The following is a 19,695-nucleotide window of genomic DNA, read 5'->3' as shown; positions in this document are numbered from 1 at the left end:
ATGCTTGGTCACGCAGTGCTCCCCCTCCCGCTGTTGTTCTGTTGACATGGATCCAGGTCCGGAGCCTCAAATAGTCCAGTCCTGAACAACAGATTTAGTCACCGTCGGGTCTGAGAGTGGCTCAAATTGCTGGTTTGCTTGTGTGTCACCAAACAGCTGATGGATGACATGAAATTTAGAAATGATGCTGAGATAAGTGCTTCCAGAGATAAACTGCATGTTTTCTGCAAGAATGAGGTGGACAACCACAGAAAATATTTGTGATGCAAAAGTCAAAGTTTTGTTGACACTTCACCCACTCCTCCGTCAGCATAGTGGTGAGTAGATAATGAGTGAGTTTTCATTTTTGGGTGAACTATCCCTTTAATCCATCCCTTACACCTCTGCTACTGTGTTTTGGAAAACCAGATTCAATTTTACGCCATTTACACAGTGTTGTCCTGTGAAGGAATCCAAGCTTACACAGCTATTTTGCTTAGTTACAGTTTTTAAAGTGTGAATGGACCATTTTCATTTGGGGGAGAGGCTTAATTTGGACTAAATTAGTTATAGTTATAAACGGTACAGTTTGTATAAAAAGTCTGAAGCATTGATTTACAATAAAGATAATCAAACCTTCAGTTGCACCATGGTTCAAGGTTTCATGCAGAGGACAATAGTCTTATAGATATATTAGGTATTGAAAAAAAAGTATTGAACAAGGTGTACAAATGTACGAATGTAGCAGGTTTTAAGAGAAGACTTCAAATAATCCCTTCACCCTGAATGACCTTGGTTTATTTACACAAACTAAAGAAAGCTCATCCTGCTCCAGATATATTTCTCTTGGTCCCTAACAGTGAATCCAAAGTATCAGGAGACAGTAAAATATTGTGTTCCCTGATACTATTCTATTCCATAAAATGCAAATCCACGAACAAGGCCTCATTAGGATTCGTGTATTTCATGATATATTTTTAGAACATCTTTATTCTTAAATTCATCATCCAAGTTCTTTTATTCCGGACCCGAAACTAAAACATTATCATACTCATCAGCCATTCAGTTACTTTGCAAGGCTTCATCAGTTCAGTCAAACAAAATCCTTTTTAAGCAAGATTTCTTTTTTAAAACGGACAAAAAAAACTGAAGAAGCTGTCAGCATATGGCAGCATCCGAAATAAACTCGAGGAGGAGGAGGAGGAGGAGGAGGAGGGCGCTGATGATGAAGATGGCTCGCGTTGCAATCTTCCACAGAGGTTTTGTTGACTGTTGTGCAAGGGGAGAGCTCATCAGCACGAAGAAGAGAAATGTGAATACGAGGGAGACAAGGGGGCACTGCAGTGTATCTGCTCATTAGGCGGCCGACGCTGTAATTCAGTGAGCGAGCAGCTCTGCAATCAGGGGCCTATTCATTAGCATGGGGGGCCCGCTTTCATCTGCAACCACTTGAGGCTGCCAATCACCGAGGCGGACGCATGACAGGATGAAAAAAAACCGAGGGGACTTGAACGTTCGGGGATGCTTGTGCTCGGAGAGAGGGAGACATGTCTAAATGCTGCCTTAAGCTTTCGAATCTGAGGGGGACTCTAATGGGGGAGAAATATGGGTTTTTACAGTGTAGTGCTGGCAGGTGGCCCAAACTATGTCAGTCTGATAATCATCTCTCTGCTTAGCATGAAGACAGCTTTTGTTCTACGGTTTCACAAGGAGCTGCATCGCTTTCCCGCAGGTTTCCTCCTGATTGAATTGATTGAAAGTGATTGATTAGAAGAAAGTTGGATTTAGAGGTAAAGTTTGGGGAAGGAGTTCTCCCTCAGTCTTCTTCTACACCCTCTCATGCTGTGATCTCAAGTCCTTTTTTTATTTAAACACAGATATAGTTTAGACCCACACACAAAAACACACGTACATGTGTTCAAAGATAAGACAATGACGCAGACACAGAAACTCATATCGGTCCAGTTTGGGCATCTTTGATTAAATAAGTCAAACACTGTTTATGTTTGTCACCTGAAATTGTGTTAATGCAGAACTCTTTCTGTTTTTTAAACTCAAATTAAACATTTGTGTTCGGCAGTTATAATTGACAAAGTTCACAACCAGTAAATGAAACAATCTGGGATTTTTCCACCTGTATCCTCCCAACAGAATAGATCCTGATGTAGGGAAAGGTTTTCAAATGAGGAAATAAGGAGATTGATACCAATGATATGTTTGTATGACTAAAAATGAGAAATTGAGCTTGATGTGGTGAAACATGGGACCTAACCTGCTTCCTTGATGCACCAGCAGCCCTCTGGAGAACCACAATGGGGAAAGTGCTGTTGGGTGGAAAATAAATAAGCCAGTGGGCTGGCGTAAGTTAATTTGGGGTCATTTGGAAGAGTTACGTATACACAGCATGCTGCACTATAACCATGCAACCTTTTCATGCAGGCTACTTTTAACCATTCACTGAATTCAAACTGAGCAAAAGGGAATAAATCTGTCAACAATGTGAGGACACTGCTTATTTGTTTGAAGTGTTGAAATACAGATGCTGGGAAACAAGGTAACGAAGCAAGAATGTTCAGCAGCTGGAACTAAAATAAAGAAAGAAACAGTAAAGATCATTGCTTTAGGAAGAAGGAAGGAGAAAAAGTGTCACCAATATGAGCACCAGGAAATATAGACAAGAAGACAACTGCAGGAGATCCTGCTGGGTAAATATCTTGGTCACATTTTAAAAGGATAAAAAGGAAACACAGGTCGCTCAGACTTTACTTTCAGGTTGTCTAGTTGTTGCTCTCTGAGTGCCAGTGGTGTAAATGTGACCAGGATTGTAAAAGTGCATGATTGTTGCACACTCAAAGAATTTACTTCTGCTCTAAAAAAAAAAGAAGAAGAGAGAAAGCCACATTGATCCAGTTTGTAAAATCCCGATCTAACGATATCCTTTAACCCATTCACTCTTCCCATCACGGCGGCTTAAGTGCTGTCAATCAATGCAACAACTGTAGATGATCTGTGTTAAAAGGCCTCATAAAAGGCAACAGGCCGCCCAATCAATGGCTGCGCTGCGAGGGAAAACCTCCATAATGGTCCTCACAGCAGGATTGATCAGGTTTCCTGTTAAGTACAGAAGGTAAATTGGAGATGATGTGTAGGTTGGTGGCAGGACATTGTACTCAATAACAGGTCACTAGATACAGGTACCTGACCTCTGACAGTTAGCACTTAGACTTAGCAACGGTCGGTGTAAAAGTAGTAGTGTCCTAAAATATCACTTTTGTCTGCATTGCTCCGTCGCATGCACACACACACTCTCTCCCTCTCTCTCTCTCTCTCTCTCTCTCTCTCTCTCTCTCTCTCTCTCTCTCTCTCTCTAGAAACCATAGAGACAAGACCTTAACCTATAACCCTAATTTTAACCTAACATTAAAACACGTCTTCTCCTTGATATATAACGCTTTCCCTTATGAGGAATTGATTTTTGTCCCCATGAGGACAAGTCCCCATGGGACACACACACACACACACACACACACACACACACACACACACTCCTGCTCCTTCCGCATCAGTGAACCAACCCGACCCTTGTTTCGTTACAGTTCTGATACATTTTATTAAACCGTATTTACAATGTACAATCACTGAATTGTTCCATGTCAAGACACATTTAAAAGTGCTTTTTAAAAAGTGAAGTTTTGTTCTGTAATAAATAAGTGTTTTCCCATTTTTCTGACAACAACACAACAACGAACGACAGTGAGGCTGCAAACGTGCTCATCATCAACTCAAGACAAAGAGATAGAATACTGAGGTTTTACTGTAATACTCCTACAACGCTCCCTTTTTTTTGTTTTTTTTGAAAGCTCATATTGCAGCAACATAATTAAAATACCTTGAATGATTGAGTCAACAAATGAAAAGAAATCCTGACCTGATGCAGTGTTTTTGTGTCCAGCCACAAAAAAAAGGAAAAACAAAATGAGTGGTCGTCTTTTCTTTCCTGCGTTGTTGGACGTTTCTTCCATAACCACAATCTGCTGTCTTTAGAAGACAAGTTTAGATTTTCAGTCTCACGACAAGGAATCCGACTGATTGAAAGCAGATTGTCCTGCTGCTCCCAAAACATTTACATTTTATTTTTTTTCACAATATCATCGGAGTGGTGGAGACGTGGGCCCCGGGATGTCAGCGGCTTATGGGAAGCTGTGGTAACGAGATGGATGGATGGGTCAAGTGGCCCGGAGCAGCGAGGACGGAGAAGGGATGAGCTGCACAAACAAGAGGAGAGCGTTAGTGAGGCAGTGTGAGCACGTTACTAATGACACACAGTCAGAATCCACAGCTTTAAAAACTGCAGTAAATATAGTGTCAAACTTGAGGCTTCATTATTTATCATGTAGTCCATTCAAGTCAAGACACTATTTCTGTGTCATTCAAAATTAGAAATCAAGCATTTCCCTCAAAGGGCTCCTCAGTCTGTCCAATACATGACGTCAGAGTCTCATTCTAAAAGGGAAAAAGTGTAAAAATGTATAAAAATACCCTCAATTTACACTGTAATGTCTGTAATTTACACTATGTCACTCTGTATGAATCAGGAAGCGATAAAACCCTTTCTGGTTCCTAAAATGTAGGTTGAGAGGCAGAACTTCTCAGTAATGGCAGCAACAACAAAAGAACTGGACATTTGGGAGGGAATGGGAAATAAATCATATGAAATTTGGTCAAAACTGTGTAATTTACAGTGATATTCTGCAGAAGCTAAAAAGTAATAACTAACTACCTTGAGCAAAAATAAAAGTGTTTGTTTTTACTGGACTGTATTTGAAGAATATGACGTCTCAGACCAAACCTGTTTAACCTGAAGTTCCCTTTAAGTACGTTGCTGCTCCATCAAGTCTCTGATTGTGCTGAGACTGGAGCTTCCTACGAAACGACCTCACAGCTTAACCCGGCATAATTCTGAGGTAAGTAAAAGTATTTATTCAGATGAGCTCCACCTCTACAGCTGCAATATTAAAGTGGTGTAAATATTAATTCATCAATGACTACAGGAGTATAATATGCATTATTCTGCATAGGCATTATTTTTACTTTTGGTACTACATTTTGATGTAAATACTTTTATAGTTTTACTTGAGCAAAATCTTCACCTAATATTTTTTACTTGTAACCATGTGGTATTTCTTTACATCGAGGTTTTGACATGAAGTTCGTTTCATTACTTTACTGTACCTGTGAAATCTTAGTAGGATATTTTAGCATAATGACTTTATAGGTTGTTTTTAAAGATACAGTAAGTATTTTATTAATAGGCTACATGATTCACAAAACATTTTAGATCCTGGGCTGTATTAGAACTTCATGTAAAGTCTGAGTCTATAAAGTAAAAGCTTTCACATAAATGTAGAAGTAAAAAGCACAACAACAAAAAAAAGTTGAGTCCCTCAAATTTCTATTCGAGCAAATTTACTTCCATAACTGTATATGTTGTAAAAAAAATAATGCTTTAAATCAGTTTTTAGGTAATGTATTATTAAAATCCTGTCATCACATTGAAGCAGGAAGAAGAGGAGGGGACACTCACCGTCCAGATATCCGTGCAGAGCGAGTAGATGTGGTCGGTCCGGGCTGCTGAACTGGGAGTAGTGGATGTCGTCTGGCAGCGATGGAGGCATCCTGGACAGCGGAGCGCTCTGAGAGAAACTGTTGTGGGGCGGCTGCTTTTTGTGTCGTGCCCGGCAGTTCTGAAACCAAACCTGGGAAGTATTACAGATAATGTGAACATTCAGTCACCAGGGAGATCTGGATTAAAGCTTCACTCTTGTTCTAATCACCCATTTAATTATTATTAAACACACTGAGGAGCCACAGGACAAGTATTTGTTGCTGGGTTACTATTGATGACCAGTTCCAGGCACAAAGGAACTAACTGGTAAACTGAAATAAGTTGGCAATGATTTGAATAACTTTTTACTCTTATTCTTAAATGCTGGATAATTCCCCTGGTCTGGTCTTTAAAATCACTTTCAGGTAAATTCAGAAGGTCACAGAAGGTCACATGTTGACTTTAACTTCTTTATTTTAACGGACCACTGAAGACGATTTCAACTTGTCGTGATAAATTCTGGAGGAACTTCTCCGGATTTAAGAATTCAAACATGAGCACAAAATGGCAGATTACAACTTTAATCGAGAAATCATTTACTACATTTATGCTACTATATGAGTAAGTCTACTCCGTTACTTTTCAGTTAATATTGTAGTTTTTAATCCACGTTATTCATTTAAAAAATTTGGTGACTTGTTATTTGCTGAACAAAATATAATGATATGATATTATAACTTCAGCAAAACATTAACTTGCTAATGTAAAGTAATATGTACGTTAATGCATGAGTACTTTACTTGAAGTACATTTTGATGTTTTCACTCAAGTGAAATTTTAAATGTGGGATTTTTACTCAGAGGATTTCACCACTGGGTGTAACTCATTTTACTAAGTGAAAGAATTGAATTATCCTCCACTTCAGGCCTGAACTTCAATACAACATTATATTCTGCATATTAATTGTCTTTGTGGTTCCATTTGAGTCATTATCCTCTCAAACAAAGCAGCCAAATCAAATTATAACCTCTTGTTACAAGTTGCTCGCGTCTACAAGCAGCTCAATCAAAGCCTGATTTTCTCTTTTCAGATTGTCTTTTTTTGGCTGAAAATGTGTTTCTCTTCTTTCCTGTTCTACGTTAATTGTCTCAGAGCCCTGCTTCTTTGCACACGACACAATATAATCTTGCCTCATATTGTTTTATAATGTGTGATTGTGTCCGACCTGTATGACTCGTCTGCTCAGTCCCGTCATTTCTGCCAGTTTCTGTAAAGTTTGAGCGTCGGGGTTGTTGTCCTGAGCGAACTGATTCTGCATCACCTGAGAGGAAACACATAATAATTTAATACCAGGTGGAGGAAAGTAACTATGTACTTTTACTCAAGTACTGTACTTATGTTCTATACTTCTATTCCAGTTTTTAACAGTCAAATAGTGTACAATGATGTATTTTGACAACTTTAGTCACTTTTTTGATTTAAAAACCCAACACATACTTTAAAAACATGATACTTCATTTAAAAAATAAAATCCCTAAAGTAACTTACCGCACATTAATAGATCAATTAATCAATTTCTTGGTTAGTAATCACTATATAATCAGCAACTGTTTTGGTAACTGATGTAATAATTAATGTGTTTTTATGCAAATAATGCCTGGGAATATTTCACGGTTCCAGTTTGTTCAAATGTGACAATTTGTTGCTTTTCCTCGTCTTATTTCCTCAAATGATTTTGTGTTTCAGTTTTTGACCTTTATAACCATTAAAATCTGAACCAACAACAAGTTTTACATTCTACATTAACACCGACAAGTAATAAAACCCACTATGATTAGATAGGGGACATTTCTCTGCATTGAGAACATACCTAAAGTACATTTTCCAGTTTTCTATTTACCCATAATTAAGTATCAGTTTTACAATTTTACTTTGTGATATCAGAACTTTGACCTTTTGTGCAGAATGTACCTGCAGCTGCTCGGCAGTGAACGACGTCCGCGCTCTCTTGGCTGGTTTCGGTTGACCGTCCTGATCGGAGGGCAGAGCTCCCTCCAGAGTCAGTCCTGTGCCTGAAGACAATCACAACAAGGTTTCTCATGTCACTTCACTCGGAAAATAAAAACTTCAGTTAGCGCATTGTGAGGTTGCACAACACAACAGGCCGAGCTTGTTCCACAAAGTCTGTGTCATGAATCTGTCCAAACAAGCCACGCTAACTTAATTTAAATGTTTTCTTGCCAAGAACCGCACAGTCCAAAGTATTTATACCATTACGGCCGACATGTTCCTCGCTGGAAACACAGCAGAGAGCTGAGTCTGCCTCTAGAGCTGTTATTATCAGTGTGAAGAATATATTCCTCCATACGTTTCATTTATACCTCTGGCTTATATTTCTTTTTTTTATTATTATTATTTTGTTAGATCTCCCAAAACTTTCCTCTTTCTCCAAGTTCAGTTAAAATTAACTTCCAGATGTTTTAACAAGTCCATCGTCTATAATAATCGCAGATCTTTGTCTTAAATTCAAGAAGTTAAAATATGTTTGTATTTCGTATTGAAAGAAAGGAAATGTGGATTTTTACTTTTGATGCAATGATGACGCTGCATCACCTCAACAAAGAGCTGGGCTGAATCCTCAGAGACTAAATATGTGATGTTCAGTGTGGAGCAAAGCTCCTTGAGAGCAGGGGCATCACAAGCAATTGCCTGGGGCCCCCGAGGTGAGAGGGGGCCCCAGAGAACGGCTGATTACGTTATTCCATAGCAATGACAATTTTCTGAGAAGCCCCTTGAATTCTATGATCAGTTCAGGAGTCTGCAACGAAACCATTGTCGGAAACTCCTCAACGTCTCTCAAACTTTTCTACTTGACTATTATTCCTGCACTTGGGTTGTAATCCTTTAAAGGTTGGAATGATGTGGTTTGGGATCATGTGTTTCTTGAGGGGGCCGCTTGGTTCGATGTACGACCTTCCCACAGAGGAAACTGAAACTCCTCTCAGACTCTGCTGAATGGGGCTGAATGTGAGAACCAAAATGTCCGAGTCAGTTGCCGTGGACGCTCTCCGCAGTTTTTCCTGCCAGCCGAGTGAGGCCACGTGAGAATACAGCAGCAAAATGTCAGGAAAATTCAAAGCAGGCCAGTTGACGTGTTGATGACGTTTAACATTCAACAGAAGCCAAACTGGAAAAACAAAAAAATGGTACAAATGAGGAGCCAGACACGTAGAAAACGCTGAGGTAGATGTCAATTTGGAAAGACAACAACATCAGACCCCCTTCCTTGAATATTCAGGACATTTTCCTGTTGTTGCTGAATGCATCGGACCCGGAAAATCTCCTACTGCGTTCTTCATATGTGGAAGGCAAAGTCCGGATAATGTCTGGACCTTGCTCATGTCTGAAAAGGGCTTTAAAGAGAGCACTCTAGAGAACTGGCCGGTTCCTGATGTGTGCATGTAAACTGATATGTATAGTGGGGGCCAATAGGGGCCCCTACGACAAATTTCCCCCCAGGGTCCCTCAGGAAGTTAATCAGGCCATGAAACTTGTATATTTTTCCTGAGTGGATCATCAGAGATGCCTCTTGGATCGTGTCTGTTACCGTTTTCTGCAGCCCTGCGGAGGTTGTCCAGCATGATGTCGTAGTGGCTGCGGCACAGCACCCGGCCCTCCACCAGGCCGAACTCCTCCCCGGTGGACAGCTGCCTCTTGCAGGAGAAACAGGCGAAACAGGCCAGGTGGTACACGCTGCCCCGGGCCCGCCGCACCCAGTCGCTGGCGTACACCTGCCGGCCACACTGGGCGCACTTGGTGCCAAACCTACTGTGGGGGAAGAAGGAAACGTCAGGTGAAGGTCGGCTGCAGGTCACTGAGCTCAGTTTAAAGTCCTGGGCAGGAGCTTTTAAATACACACAGTTACACAAACACATCTGTCTGAACAAATACACACACTCTGACAGTGCAGCAATACAAACATGTTTACAGCTACAATAAGAACTCACAGTCCACAATACATCAGTTGTATTAGTCTGCAAAACACATTTCACTGAGTTGTGTTGTTTAACTGTCCACCTGCACATTTCTGCTTCAAACATTGGTAGTTAGTTATGATTTGTATTCGTTTCATGTACTTTGTGTTTATTTGGAAAAGTTAATATTTTTCCTGAACACATGCTGGTGTTTTTTACACTTAGGAATCCTGAGCTAATTTGTTCTATTTGTTTTATTAAGCACACTCTATGTGACCAGACAATTAATTTTCCACTTTAAATTACAATATCAACGTATAATTTGGACACATCACGTGATTGATCTTGCCGTCGTAGACTCCAGAGGTTTGAAACCTTCATGTGACAGAAAACTGTCTCACACGTTTTTCTACTCTTTCCTCCCCTGATGCTGTGAAAGTCGCTCTCTCCTCTTTTAAATCCTCCTCGTACCAACATCTGTATCATCAATCTGTTCATATCTGTGAGTTTCATTCACCCGCACTGTACAGCAGTGACTCTTACAGTTGAACAATGAGAAGTACAATATCATTGGGTAGGAAGCTCGCAGTTCCCTGACAGATTGTTTTGAATTTTGATTCTCAGCACTCTCTGATTCTCCTTTTACATTTCAAGTTAACATTTCTTCATGTTTAATATAATTCTGCATATTTTTATACTTTTACTTTTGTTTACATTTAACCCTCAATTGTCTTTTTTTAAATATATAGAATATGTGCAGCGGAGTGTTTAGCAGAGGGATCGTCTCTTCATCAAAAGAATGAACTAAATACTGAAATACAGCAGCAATTGTTTACAATTGTTTAATTCACAGCCAGAGGGTTCCCCGTGTGAGGGCTTACAGTAATTAAAGGAATTTTTACACTTTGATATTCAAATTATATTGATGATTTATGTTATCTCACTTAAAATCCTTTAATTCATCCGTTTGCATAATAATAGGAAGACAAAGCTTCATTTGGGGAATGTGGTCAAAAATAGGTTTTTAGAGATCTTTCCTTTAAATACATACAGATTTAGTTGTTTATGTGTCTAATACATCTCAATATTTCAAATTTACTCTGAAATCCCATGCTTGGCCTAGAAAACTGTCTAATAAAAAACGATATCTTCTTTAACTGCGGTCCCCAAAACGTTTTAGCTCATGATCCCCAAAGCTGTGTTGAACTGTGACTCCATATCACAAGTAGCATGTGTCTACAAACTGGGATCAGCTCAACCAAAGCCTGACTTCTTCAGTAATTAAAGATACTGCTATTTGCATTTTTGCTAAAGAAAGTGTACAATTCTTCACTGTCTTCTTGGACTGACGTTTCCAGCATATTTTCCCAGTAAACCAATTATCGTTTAAATTAATTTCTCAGAAACATATAGTGTCATTGGTTTGTATGTAGCTAGGAGGTGGGGTTTACACAGCCCGTACAGTCAGATGACAGTTTAGAGAGATTTTGGTGAATAAATCAAATTAAAATAGAAATAGAAATTACAAGGTCCAATCACAACAAGGGTCATGAAATTAGCTAATGTGGTTTATATTATACATTAGTAAATTGGAATCAGTCAAATGCATTGGTCTGATCTGGCTCACCTTTAAGATCACGGTTGTGTACGTGGTTTGTTTTATTACATTCTGCATGAACCTAATTTACACTGATAAAATCAGGATTCTCTAAATAAAGAAGTCGAATCTTGTTACTCTTGAGTTCAGAGTTGATGTTTAAAAGGGTGAAACTCAATCAGCTGTAAAAACATCCACAAAAACAAACCAATTATCTTTGATTATTTATCACCTGGATCCAAAAAATACAAATAATCTCCACAGGTCATCGTTTTACTTTCAGGTGAAACTGTCAAGTATTTTACGAATTAAAACTGAAGCCAGATTAAAAGATAAAATCTGTAGTTTTCAGTTAAATAATGAGATATGATGGTTTTCTGGAATTTACCTCTGTCTGCATATTTGGGGAATTCGGTGGGAGATTAAAACATAGATCATCAGTATTTCGAGATTTCAATAACACACATGTGGTTTTACAATGACGCTCCGCTCACATTTCTCATTTGTCTGTTTTTGTTTTCACCATCATTTTCTAATATTCTACTCTGCAAACGCACTTCAAATCGTCAGACTGTAGTGAGACTAATAACCACAGATGTTCTGTGCACGGACAGTTTATAATACATATTTAAACTTTCAAACTAAATGAAAACAATGTAATCGCCGAATTTATCAATTTAATTATGGTAGTCGACTAATTTAAATTGAACGTTATCAATAAGACAGTGATTCATTTTTTTATTCTAGAAAAAATAAACACGTTCATTTTAATTAACGATGACAGATTTTTTCCATAGCTGTGTAAAGTGAGCTTCAAATTCATCAACCCTTTTTATTTGATAAAAAAATAACTCAAACATCATCTTGCAGGTTTTAAACTTTAAGCGTTAAATATTAATATTCAGTAGAAATAAAAGCGGCTCCAGAATAAAAGCGCTGTTACCTGAAATAATCCAGTTTGCAGTAGATTTCCTTGTTTTTAACGTAGCAGCTGCTTTGTTGACGCAGAGACGCTCTGCACACTGAGCACTCCAGACAACCCAGGTGCCAGTTCAGGTTGTTGACCTGCGTGGTGATGAAGAACACAATCATACAAAGAAGAAAGAGAGAAAGAAAAAAAGACAGAAAGACAGAAAGAAAGACAGATTAAAAACACAATCATACAAATCATTACGAGGAAGAAAGACAGAAAGACAGAAAGACAGAAAGACAGAAAGACAGAAAGAAATATTAAAAACACAATCATACAAATTATTACGAGGAAGAAAGACAGAAAGAAAGATATGAAGAAAGAAAGAAAGAAACACAATCATACACATCATCCAGATGTTAGAAGGAAAGAAGGAAAGAAAGAAAGGTTAAAAACACAATCATACAAATCACAACAATCACAACAACCGAACACTGACAATCACACACTCTCATCCAGATGTTTCACAGAAAGAAAGAAAGAAATTGGAAATAAAGGCCTGAGATATAATTGAGGCAAAAATAAGGAACCAAATTAGGAGAATTTAGAATTTATGAGAACGTAAATCTCCTGAAGCTTCGTGTATTTAATTCTTTCTGACAGATTTAAATATGCATATTTAACTTTAACATATTTAACACTATTTTGGGCTCCTCACCTTCAGCAGGTACCGGTCGTGGATCTCCATGCCGCAGCTGGCGCACTGGTTCTTGGCGGCCGGAGGAGAGCAGAGGCAGGCGGCCTCCGACGGACTGGACTCCCCGGACTCCTTCTTCACCTCCGACTTAGACTGCGCCGGAAAAGACGAGTTTAGACCAAAGACAGGACTCGTTTCTTCATTTGTATTTTATTTTTTAAGTTGAGTTACAGGAAAAAATAGTCCGTGAAATGTTTTAGAAGATCCAGCCTAAGAAAAAAGCTCTAATTTTAATGTCTAGAAAAGCTTTAACTCTATATTTACAGGCCTATACCTTCATTATGATGTCATTTAAATTTGACATATTCCCACGAATCTGCTCTGATAATTCAAACACACTAAATTGAATTGAACACTACGTTTAAAAGGTTGCAGTAGACTCTGTGAACCAAAATCAAAAATTCTGCTGGTTTTCGCTCTCCACTAAACCCCTGATGATAAACTCCAGTGGATCCTCCTGATCCAACCTCCTGGTCCCCGGGAGGAGAACTCCAGGAGCAGAGGAACAGTGGAGGAATCGAGTAAAACCTCAAACACACACACTGAAAGACAAAGAAATCAAGAAAAGGTTGCAAACCAAAAACTCGTCCAGATGTTTGTGACTCACCATTTTCGGGTCTTGCGCGCTGCCTATTTGGAGAGAAGACGGAGCTTGCTCTGCGCATTACGCATCTCTGCCCCAGCCCACACTATATCCGGTCCAAAACAACGAGTAACAGTTTCTCCTGCATTTAAACCCTGGCAACAAAAGACATTTTGATGCAATTAGAAGGAGGCAAAAAAAAAAAAGAAAAAAGAAGAAGCTATGTAAGATCGATCATTCCTCTTGTGCGCGATGGGAGGCAGCGGTGTTCCCGTGCAATCAGACGCGTGTGAAAAGAAAGGATGGCACCATATCTGCAATTAGCGGCGGATTGAAACGCTTCGCTTGATAAGAGCTCAGCCCCGAGTGTCAATTTCATGTGTCAATCACGAAAAGGCAGCGGAGCCACCAAGCTAAGAGAAGAACCAGGCGGCACATCCTAATTTCAATAGCTGTAAAAAAAAAAAAAAATCGAAAATCGAAAAAATCTCCAAAGTGAAGAGGCTCAATTGGAGATCGGTCTATTCATAACAGACAATGCGCAGAAACTGCAGCTGATCTTGAGGCATAAAGGAGCTTGATTGTCTCTTTCTGCTGATGGACCCATTTAAACACTCGAGGCTCCCCTGTGTGATTACAGCTGCATTCATAAAGTGCCAAAAATCTGCGTTTGGGTGGAAATCCTGCGCCCGTGTTGTCCTTCATTTGGTCCAAATTAACAGGAATGCAACATTATGTTAATCACCAGCTACGGTGTAAACATTGGAGGCAGTGGAATAACAAGAGGTGGCCTGTGGGAGTCAGAAAAATAGACTTCGTACATGGAGAAGCTCCCAAAAGCAGCGAGAACATCGTCCAGTGAAAGTTTTTCCAGAACATCACAAGCAAAATATCCAGATAATTCCCTGGGACATGGTTGTTTTTCCTGGAATGACAGAGAGATACGTTCCCCTCCTTCTCTCGGTCTGCAAAAATAATCCTCCTTCATTAACTTTCTGGAGCTGGGAATCAAACCAGTGGCACCAGCACCACCCTCCCAGTGCTGTTGGTCCGCTGTGGCTCCTTCTCCCCGCCTCGACTCAAAGTTTACACCCAGTTGAGTCAGACAGGATGTGATGCTGCAGCCACAGGACCAGCTCAGGGTTTCACCTCCAGACACGAGAATATTCAGGACACGATTCTATCAAATACACGAAACTGTGGCTGAAAACATCAGTTTAACCTGGAAACTGGCTTTTGAATGAAGCAGCTGCAGCTCAGAGGTCAGAGTCACTGGTGATTACACAGATTTTCAAGATGCTCGTGAAGCCTCAGTAAATTACCCATCACACATCATTTAGCTTAGAATCTATTCTTTATTCTATCAGCACATTTTTGCACTTTTCCTTGTGTCTGGTTTTGACAAATTTAAATCCAGATGTTTCCATAAGGGAAAGTTTGATCCACATTTTCTCGACTCTCACAGCTTCTAGTTGTGTTTTTATGCCAAAATTTGAGCCTGTTTTTTCCTGCTAGTAGTTCTTAATGTCTCAAAGTTTCCTATTAGTTTTACTTTTTTAGAATAATAAGAAAATGAGGATTAATTTAATGTCGAATGTTAGACTACATATTAGAGCCTGACCAATATTTTGTGGGGATGATGCTGATTCCTAAAAAGTCTTTGTCAAACCTTTAAGACAAATAAATGTAATTACATTAGCATAAATAACAATAGATTCAAATATAACTCAAATAGGCCTATAACCAAATATATAGAACTAGAATTAAGAAAATATTTTACACATAAAGCTTAAACATATATACAACTGTTTTCTGCATCGTTTATTATGTGAAATTCAAGTTTTTACATTGACACTAACAACAATATATTCAGTGATTTTTATCAACCAACCAATATATCAAATGGACTCAAAATGTTGTAAATATGTTTTAACTCATTATTGACCAGTAAAACCACTAACCACTGTCACAACCTCATAAATAACAACAAACAAAACTGATGAAGAGCAACAAGAAGGTACTTTTTACTCCAATTCCATTTAAATCCAACCACACCACTAACGTTTCTTACTTGTTTAGGAGTCGAGCACCTGGAACATGTAGTTCACTTAAGTTTCATGATCAATAGATATCAGACATTTATTTAGTGACCAGACCAAAAGTGAACTACATACACACACAACTTAGTTCATGTGGAGCAGTGTTGTTATATGTTGACAGACAGTAAAATAAACCAGTTGGCGTGTAGACGTCATATAAACATCATTCGTTGGTTGATGTAACAGTGTCTTTCTTTTTTAGTATATGGTCCTTTAAATTAAACTGAACTTTAACAGCTGAATATAAAGTCAAACATACAGAGGCACATGTTGTGTTGAAGTCAAAGGTGTTAATGGTAGAGATGTGTTCGGAGATAAAGGGAGATGAGGAATGACAAAGTTGACATTTGGGAAATTTCCCGGTGTCGATATGAGGAATCTTCCTTTGTGTCGTCCGTCTCACTCTGAAGCCTGAAGCTTTCTGTCTCGACAATCAACCAACTCCCTGCAGAGGGAACAAAGTGACTCCAAGTGGAGGTTTCCATAAAATCAATGTCCCTGTAATACCTATCGATCACATAAAAAGCATTGGTAACAGCAGAATTACATTGTCTCAGTCTCTTTGTATTGTGTGTGTAATGCACTTCGTCGGCTCTGTGCATTAGCTGTAATCACCAGTTTGAGCCGGGGGTCAACTGGAAGTGGGCTGGTCAAGATGCTGGAAGACTTAACGGCGGGAAGAGTGTTATTTCACCTCCATTATCGAGACCCGTCACTGGTGATTTACCAGAGTGAACGTTTTTCACCACTTTGACCAGGTTTTTTTCAAGGTTTTGGTTTAGTTGTGTCTGTAAAAACCTTTTCAGAGACAATCATTTTCAGGGTCCTGGAGGTTTATTTTCATTAAAGCCTCACACTATAAAAAGCATATTTATATCTTATCACTTTAGGTTAAGAGTTTCCTTAAAGCAAAATGTATTTCAGATTTTATTGTCTGGTTATTGATAAAAATGACAAAATTGACCTGATGCACGTACAAAAGTGTGATTCTTGAACGTGGTTCCTCAAAAACAGCCACTCTCTGCTGTTGAAAATCATCCATGAAATCTGACAAACAATCTCCACTAAATGTCCACTTACTTGCTTTTTCAACAGCTTTCAACCCTCATCACCAGGCAGTGTTTGCTCACTTCAGGTCCACCTTTATGTTCAAAATTTCCATCGCTGAACATTTACTATTTTCAAACAGCTGAGCAATCTCATGAAGACTGTGTGTTGTGGTGGAAACTGTTTCCAGGCTCAAAAATTAAAGTTATTTATCTATCTATTGAAAAAAGACAAAACAGTTTGTTATCTATAAAAATGTGTATTATTCAAGAGGATTTTGAGGGTGATACATAGTTGTATTGTTTATATCAGAGCCACTTCATGACGTGAAAGTTGATGGAAGGTCAATCACACATCCAGGAGGTAAAAAATACCAAAAGCTAAAGAGACAAAGGACCATGAAGTGTTGCAAAACAACCACAAAGAAGAAGGGGCCAAAAGAAAAAGAAAAGAAAGAAAACCACCAACAGATGCAATACCATTTTGTAGTCCTTGTAGTGAGGGTGGAACTCTTACATATCTATGTCTAGCCAACTGTTACATAACATGTCCATGAGTGCAAGATATTTAATGTTCAGAGATGTTAATTTGGCATTTATTTCCTACACTAAAGGAGCAACAATCAAACAGCTCATCCCTACCCCTCCCTCACAGAGCGTCCTCCCACAGCAGCATGGAACCCACAGGAGCCTCAGGACAGAGGGAGCATCTGAGGCCGGGGTCACCTGTCGCATCCTGTCTCATCCTCCGAGGACGCGTGAAAGTGGACGGCGCTGTGACCTCACATGTGAACTGTGTGTGACTGCCCTTCCCTGACGCACGGCCGTCTGCAAGCCAAACAAACAATAAGCCACCAGCACACACCGCCACAATAAAAACAAACTGTAGCACATGCTCAAGCTATTAGACGCATCCGATGAGCCCCAGTGGGCAGTTTGATGCCTGGTATGTCAACAATGTATGACGTGCGTCGTCCGCCTGCAGTGGAGGTGCTCACGGGTTCACGGGAGGGCAGCATCTTAGTTACAGTGCTACTGTTGGAAAACAACAGACAATAAGGTGGAGTCCTTCTCTCGTAACTGAATAACAATGCTTGTATAACATGTGGCTTCCACTCATGAAGGTTAACAGGTAACGTCTTGTGTAATAACTAGAAATTCTTGGTTTTGAATAATAAAAGCTATATTAGCTGTAAACTAATATAATATTATCGTCTCTTACTGTCACTGGTTTTTAGCATAGTTTTCTTTCGTATTTTCAGAAGTGGTTTGAATCTCTCATGAACAGTATAAGATTGATTTCTTGACACTGATACAAAATCAATAAATATAAAACACTTTTACCTTAATACTCTGACTGTAAAGGTCTTATAACAGTCTCTATTTCATTCTCAATATGTTCTTGGTTTAGCCGACGATTCTCTACTCCTATACTTCATAGTTTTGAACGAGTGGCTGTGTTAATTTTTCACTTGTATCTTGAAATCATGCAGTAATTATCTTCTAATCTTGAAATATCACATTTGCTTGTGAACAAGGACCCTCCAAACATCTTATTCTGGGTGATGTGGTATATTCTGACAAACTGAGACCGGTTATTTCACAAGAAGGAGTTTTTTTTTTCTTCCTGTGGTCTTTTCATTGGTTTAAAGTGGGTGTGACTCGTGGTGTTTATGTCACATAATGAAATTCTCTGACCCAATCAGGATTTTGCAACCAGCTTCAGATGGCAGCAGTTTGGATCTGATGATTGGTGTGAAATCCTCGTTATTTTTACCCCAAAACTTTATCGTTGCTTGTTGCTTGAGAGATATGATAGATTTGGAACTTCTCCGATTTCAGAGGCTTTATGTACTGAAGTGGCAGAATCAGTGCTTCATTGTATGAAACTCCAAGCAGCCACAGCTACACACGCAGAATTGGTGAAGCTGCAGAAAGAATATTTGTCACCTAAAACCAAACTTTGTTATACAAAGCTTTTTGAAACAAAAATCATTTACAACCAGGTGGGGAAAAAACACTCAAACAGCATCGAAAAAAATATTTTAATTAAATAATGATAAAGTTGAGATGGTGAAATAAAAGCAAGAAGGAAAATGGGATAAATGACAAAGACCATTTGAACTTTTAATGATTTTTTAATAGATTCACTTGCCTATTTTTTTACACTCTGTCATATTGACACGTCTGTGCATTTGCAGATATTAGTTTCTTTTGTTAGGTTTTTTTATAACAGTTAACAGCCATAAACAGAGAGAATTGCTTCAGCTTAATGCCTTTTGTTGTTGCATTGCTTTTCCCTGTAAGACAATCTTTATCTGTATTGTCCTAAATAAAAGGTTTCTGATCATGAGATTATTGTCAAACCAGTAACAACCATGTTCTCCGTCGAGGTCGATTCCTTCAAGTTCATGTTTTTTTCTCCACACTCTCAGATTTCTGTGAGTTGGAGATTAAATGGATTGAGCGTGATTCATTCCTCTTTCTCTCGGTGGTTGCATGTTAGGGAGAAACAACACGAAGCCAAACAGCGATGACTGATTCTCTGCTTGGCATGTTGGCTGAAAGAAAATGTTTACAGAAGGGTGGAGCGAGCCCTTAACGCAACACCAAGGCCTTATCTTGTTTCTGTAGAACTTCTGCCACCGTGTAGTCCGTGTGGATACTGTTAGATGTTGGAGATAAGATGGATCTGAGGTCAGTCTGTGTGAGAACGGGGCTTTAATGCGTTGCTGGAAATAGTTTACCTTAACTAAGGGTGAGGGAGCCGAGCCTATGTGGAAACCCCAAGAAATTATCTGAACTAAATTCAACAAGAACAAAATATAAACAGCACATTATTGTAGACAAGTTGGTGTTAAAGTTACACAAACCAGTAGCGGCCCCATCAACCAGATTTAGCATAGCTATTTTGAATTATTATTTCAAATTTGTCAAATAAGAAGCAACATTGAAATGTTTAGCCAGAAGTAATGAATAATGGTTGAAATGATTATCGACAGTAGCTCGCTAAAAGCATTAGGTAATTGTTATAATTAAATTTATAAAGGTGGTAATTAGTCAGCTAAACAAACATTTGTTAGTTAAACAACTATATACAAGCTAAAAGTAATGAATTAATGGTTGAAATAGGTAAACATCTTGA

At 38.9% G+C, this 19,695-nt stretch overlaps 1 protein-coding gene across 3 annotated transcripts; it reads right to left on the bottom strand.

Annotated features, from left to right (window-relative positions):
• Positions 1-3,575: 3,575 nt before the first annotated feature.
• LOC118115662 (LIM/homeobox protein Lhx6) lies at positions 3,576-14,455 on the bottom strand. 3 transcript variants are annotated; one of them, XM_035166966.2, is made up of 9 exons: positions 14,227-14,455; positions 13,430-13,560; positions 12,784-12,915; positions 12,099-12,220; positions 9,192-9,412; positions 7,556-7,656; positions 6,810-6,905; positions 5,564-5,735; positions 3,576-4,244 (listed from the first exon to the last, which is right to left on the bottom strand). In XM_035166966.2, the coding sequence occupies exons 2-9, from the start codon at positions 13,430-13,432 to the stop codon at positions 4,162-4,164; spliced, it is 930 nt and encodes a 309-aa protein (XP_035022857.1). In that variant the 5' UTR covers positions 13,433-13,560; positions 14,227-14,455; the 3' UTR covers positions 3,576-4,161. The 3 variants fall into 3 exon arrangements, with proteins under 3 accessions (XP_035022857.1, XP_035022860.1, XP_035022858.1); XM_035166969.2 differs by having other exon boundaries at positions 9,192-9,409; XM_035166967.2 differs by having other exon boundaries at positions 13,430-14,455.
• Positions 14,456-19,695: the final 5,240 nt, after the last annotated feature.

This window comes from Hippoglossus stenolepis, chromosome 9 (assembly GCF_022539355.2).
Source record: "Hippoglossus stenolepis isolate QCI-W04-F060 chromosome 9, HSTE1.2, whole genome shotgun sequence".
Classification (NCBI taxonomy): domain Eukaryota; kingdom Metazoa; phylum Chordata; class Actinopteri; order Pleuronectiformes; family Pleuronectidae; genus Hippoglossus; species Hippoglossus stenolepis.
This window is presented reverse-complemented; position numbering and strand designations above follow the sequence as displayed.

Excerpts from the sequence above, each read along its gene's own strand:
- LOC118115662 (XM_035166967.2), bottom strand. Across the intron at positions 7,657-9,191 it reads CCGCAGGGCTGCAGAAAACG|GCACAGGACTGACTCTGGAG; the intron begins GTAACAGACACG and ends GATTGTCTTCAG. Across the intron at positions 4,245-5,563 it reads TCTGCACGGATATCTGGACG|CTCATCCCTTCTCCGTCCTC; the intron begins GTGAGTGTCCCC and ends TTGTTTGTGCAG.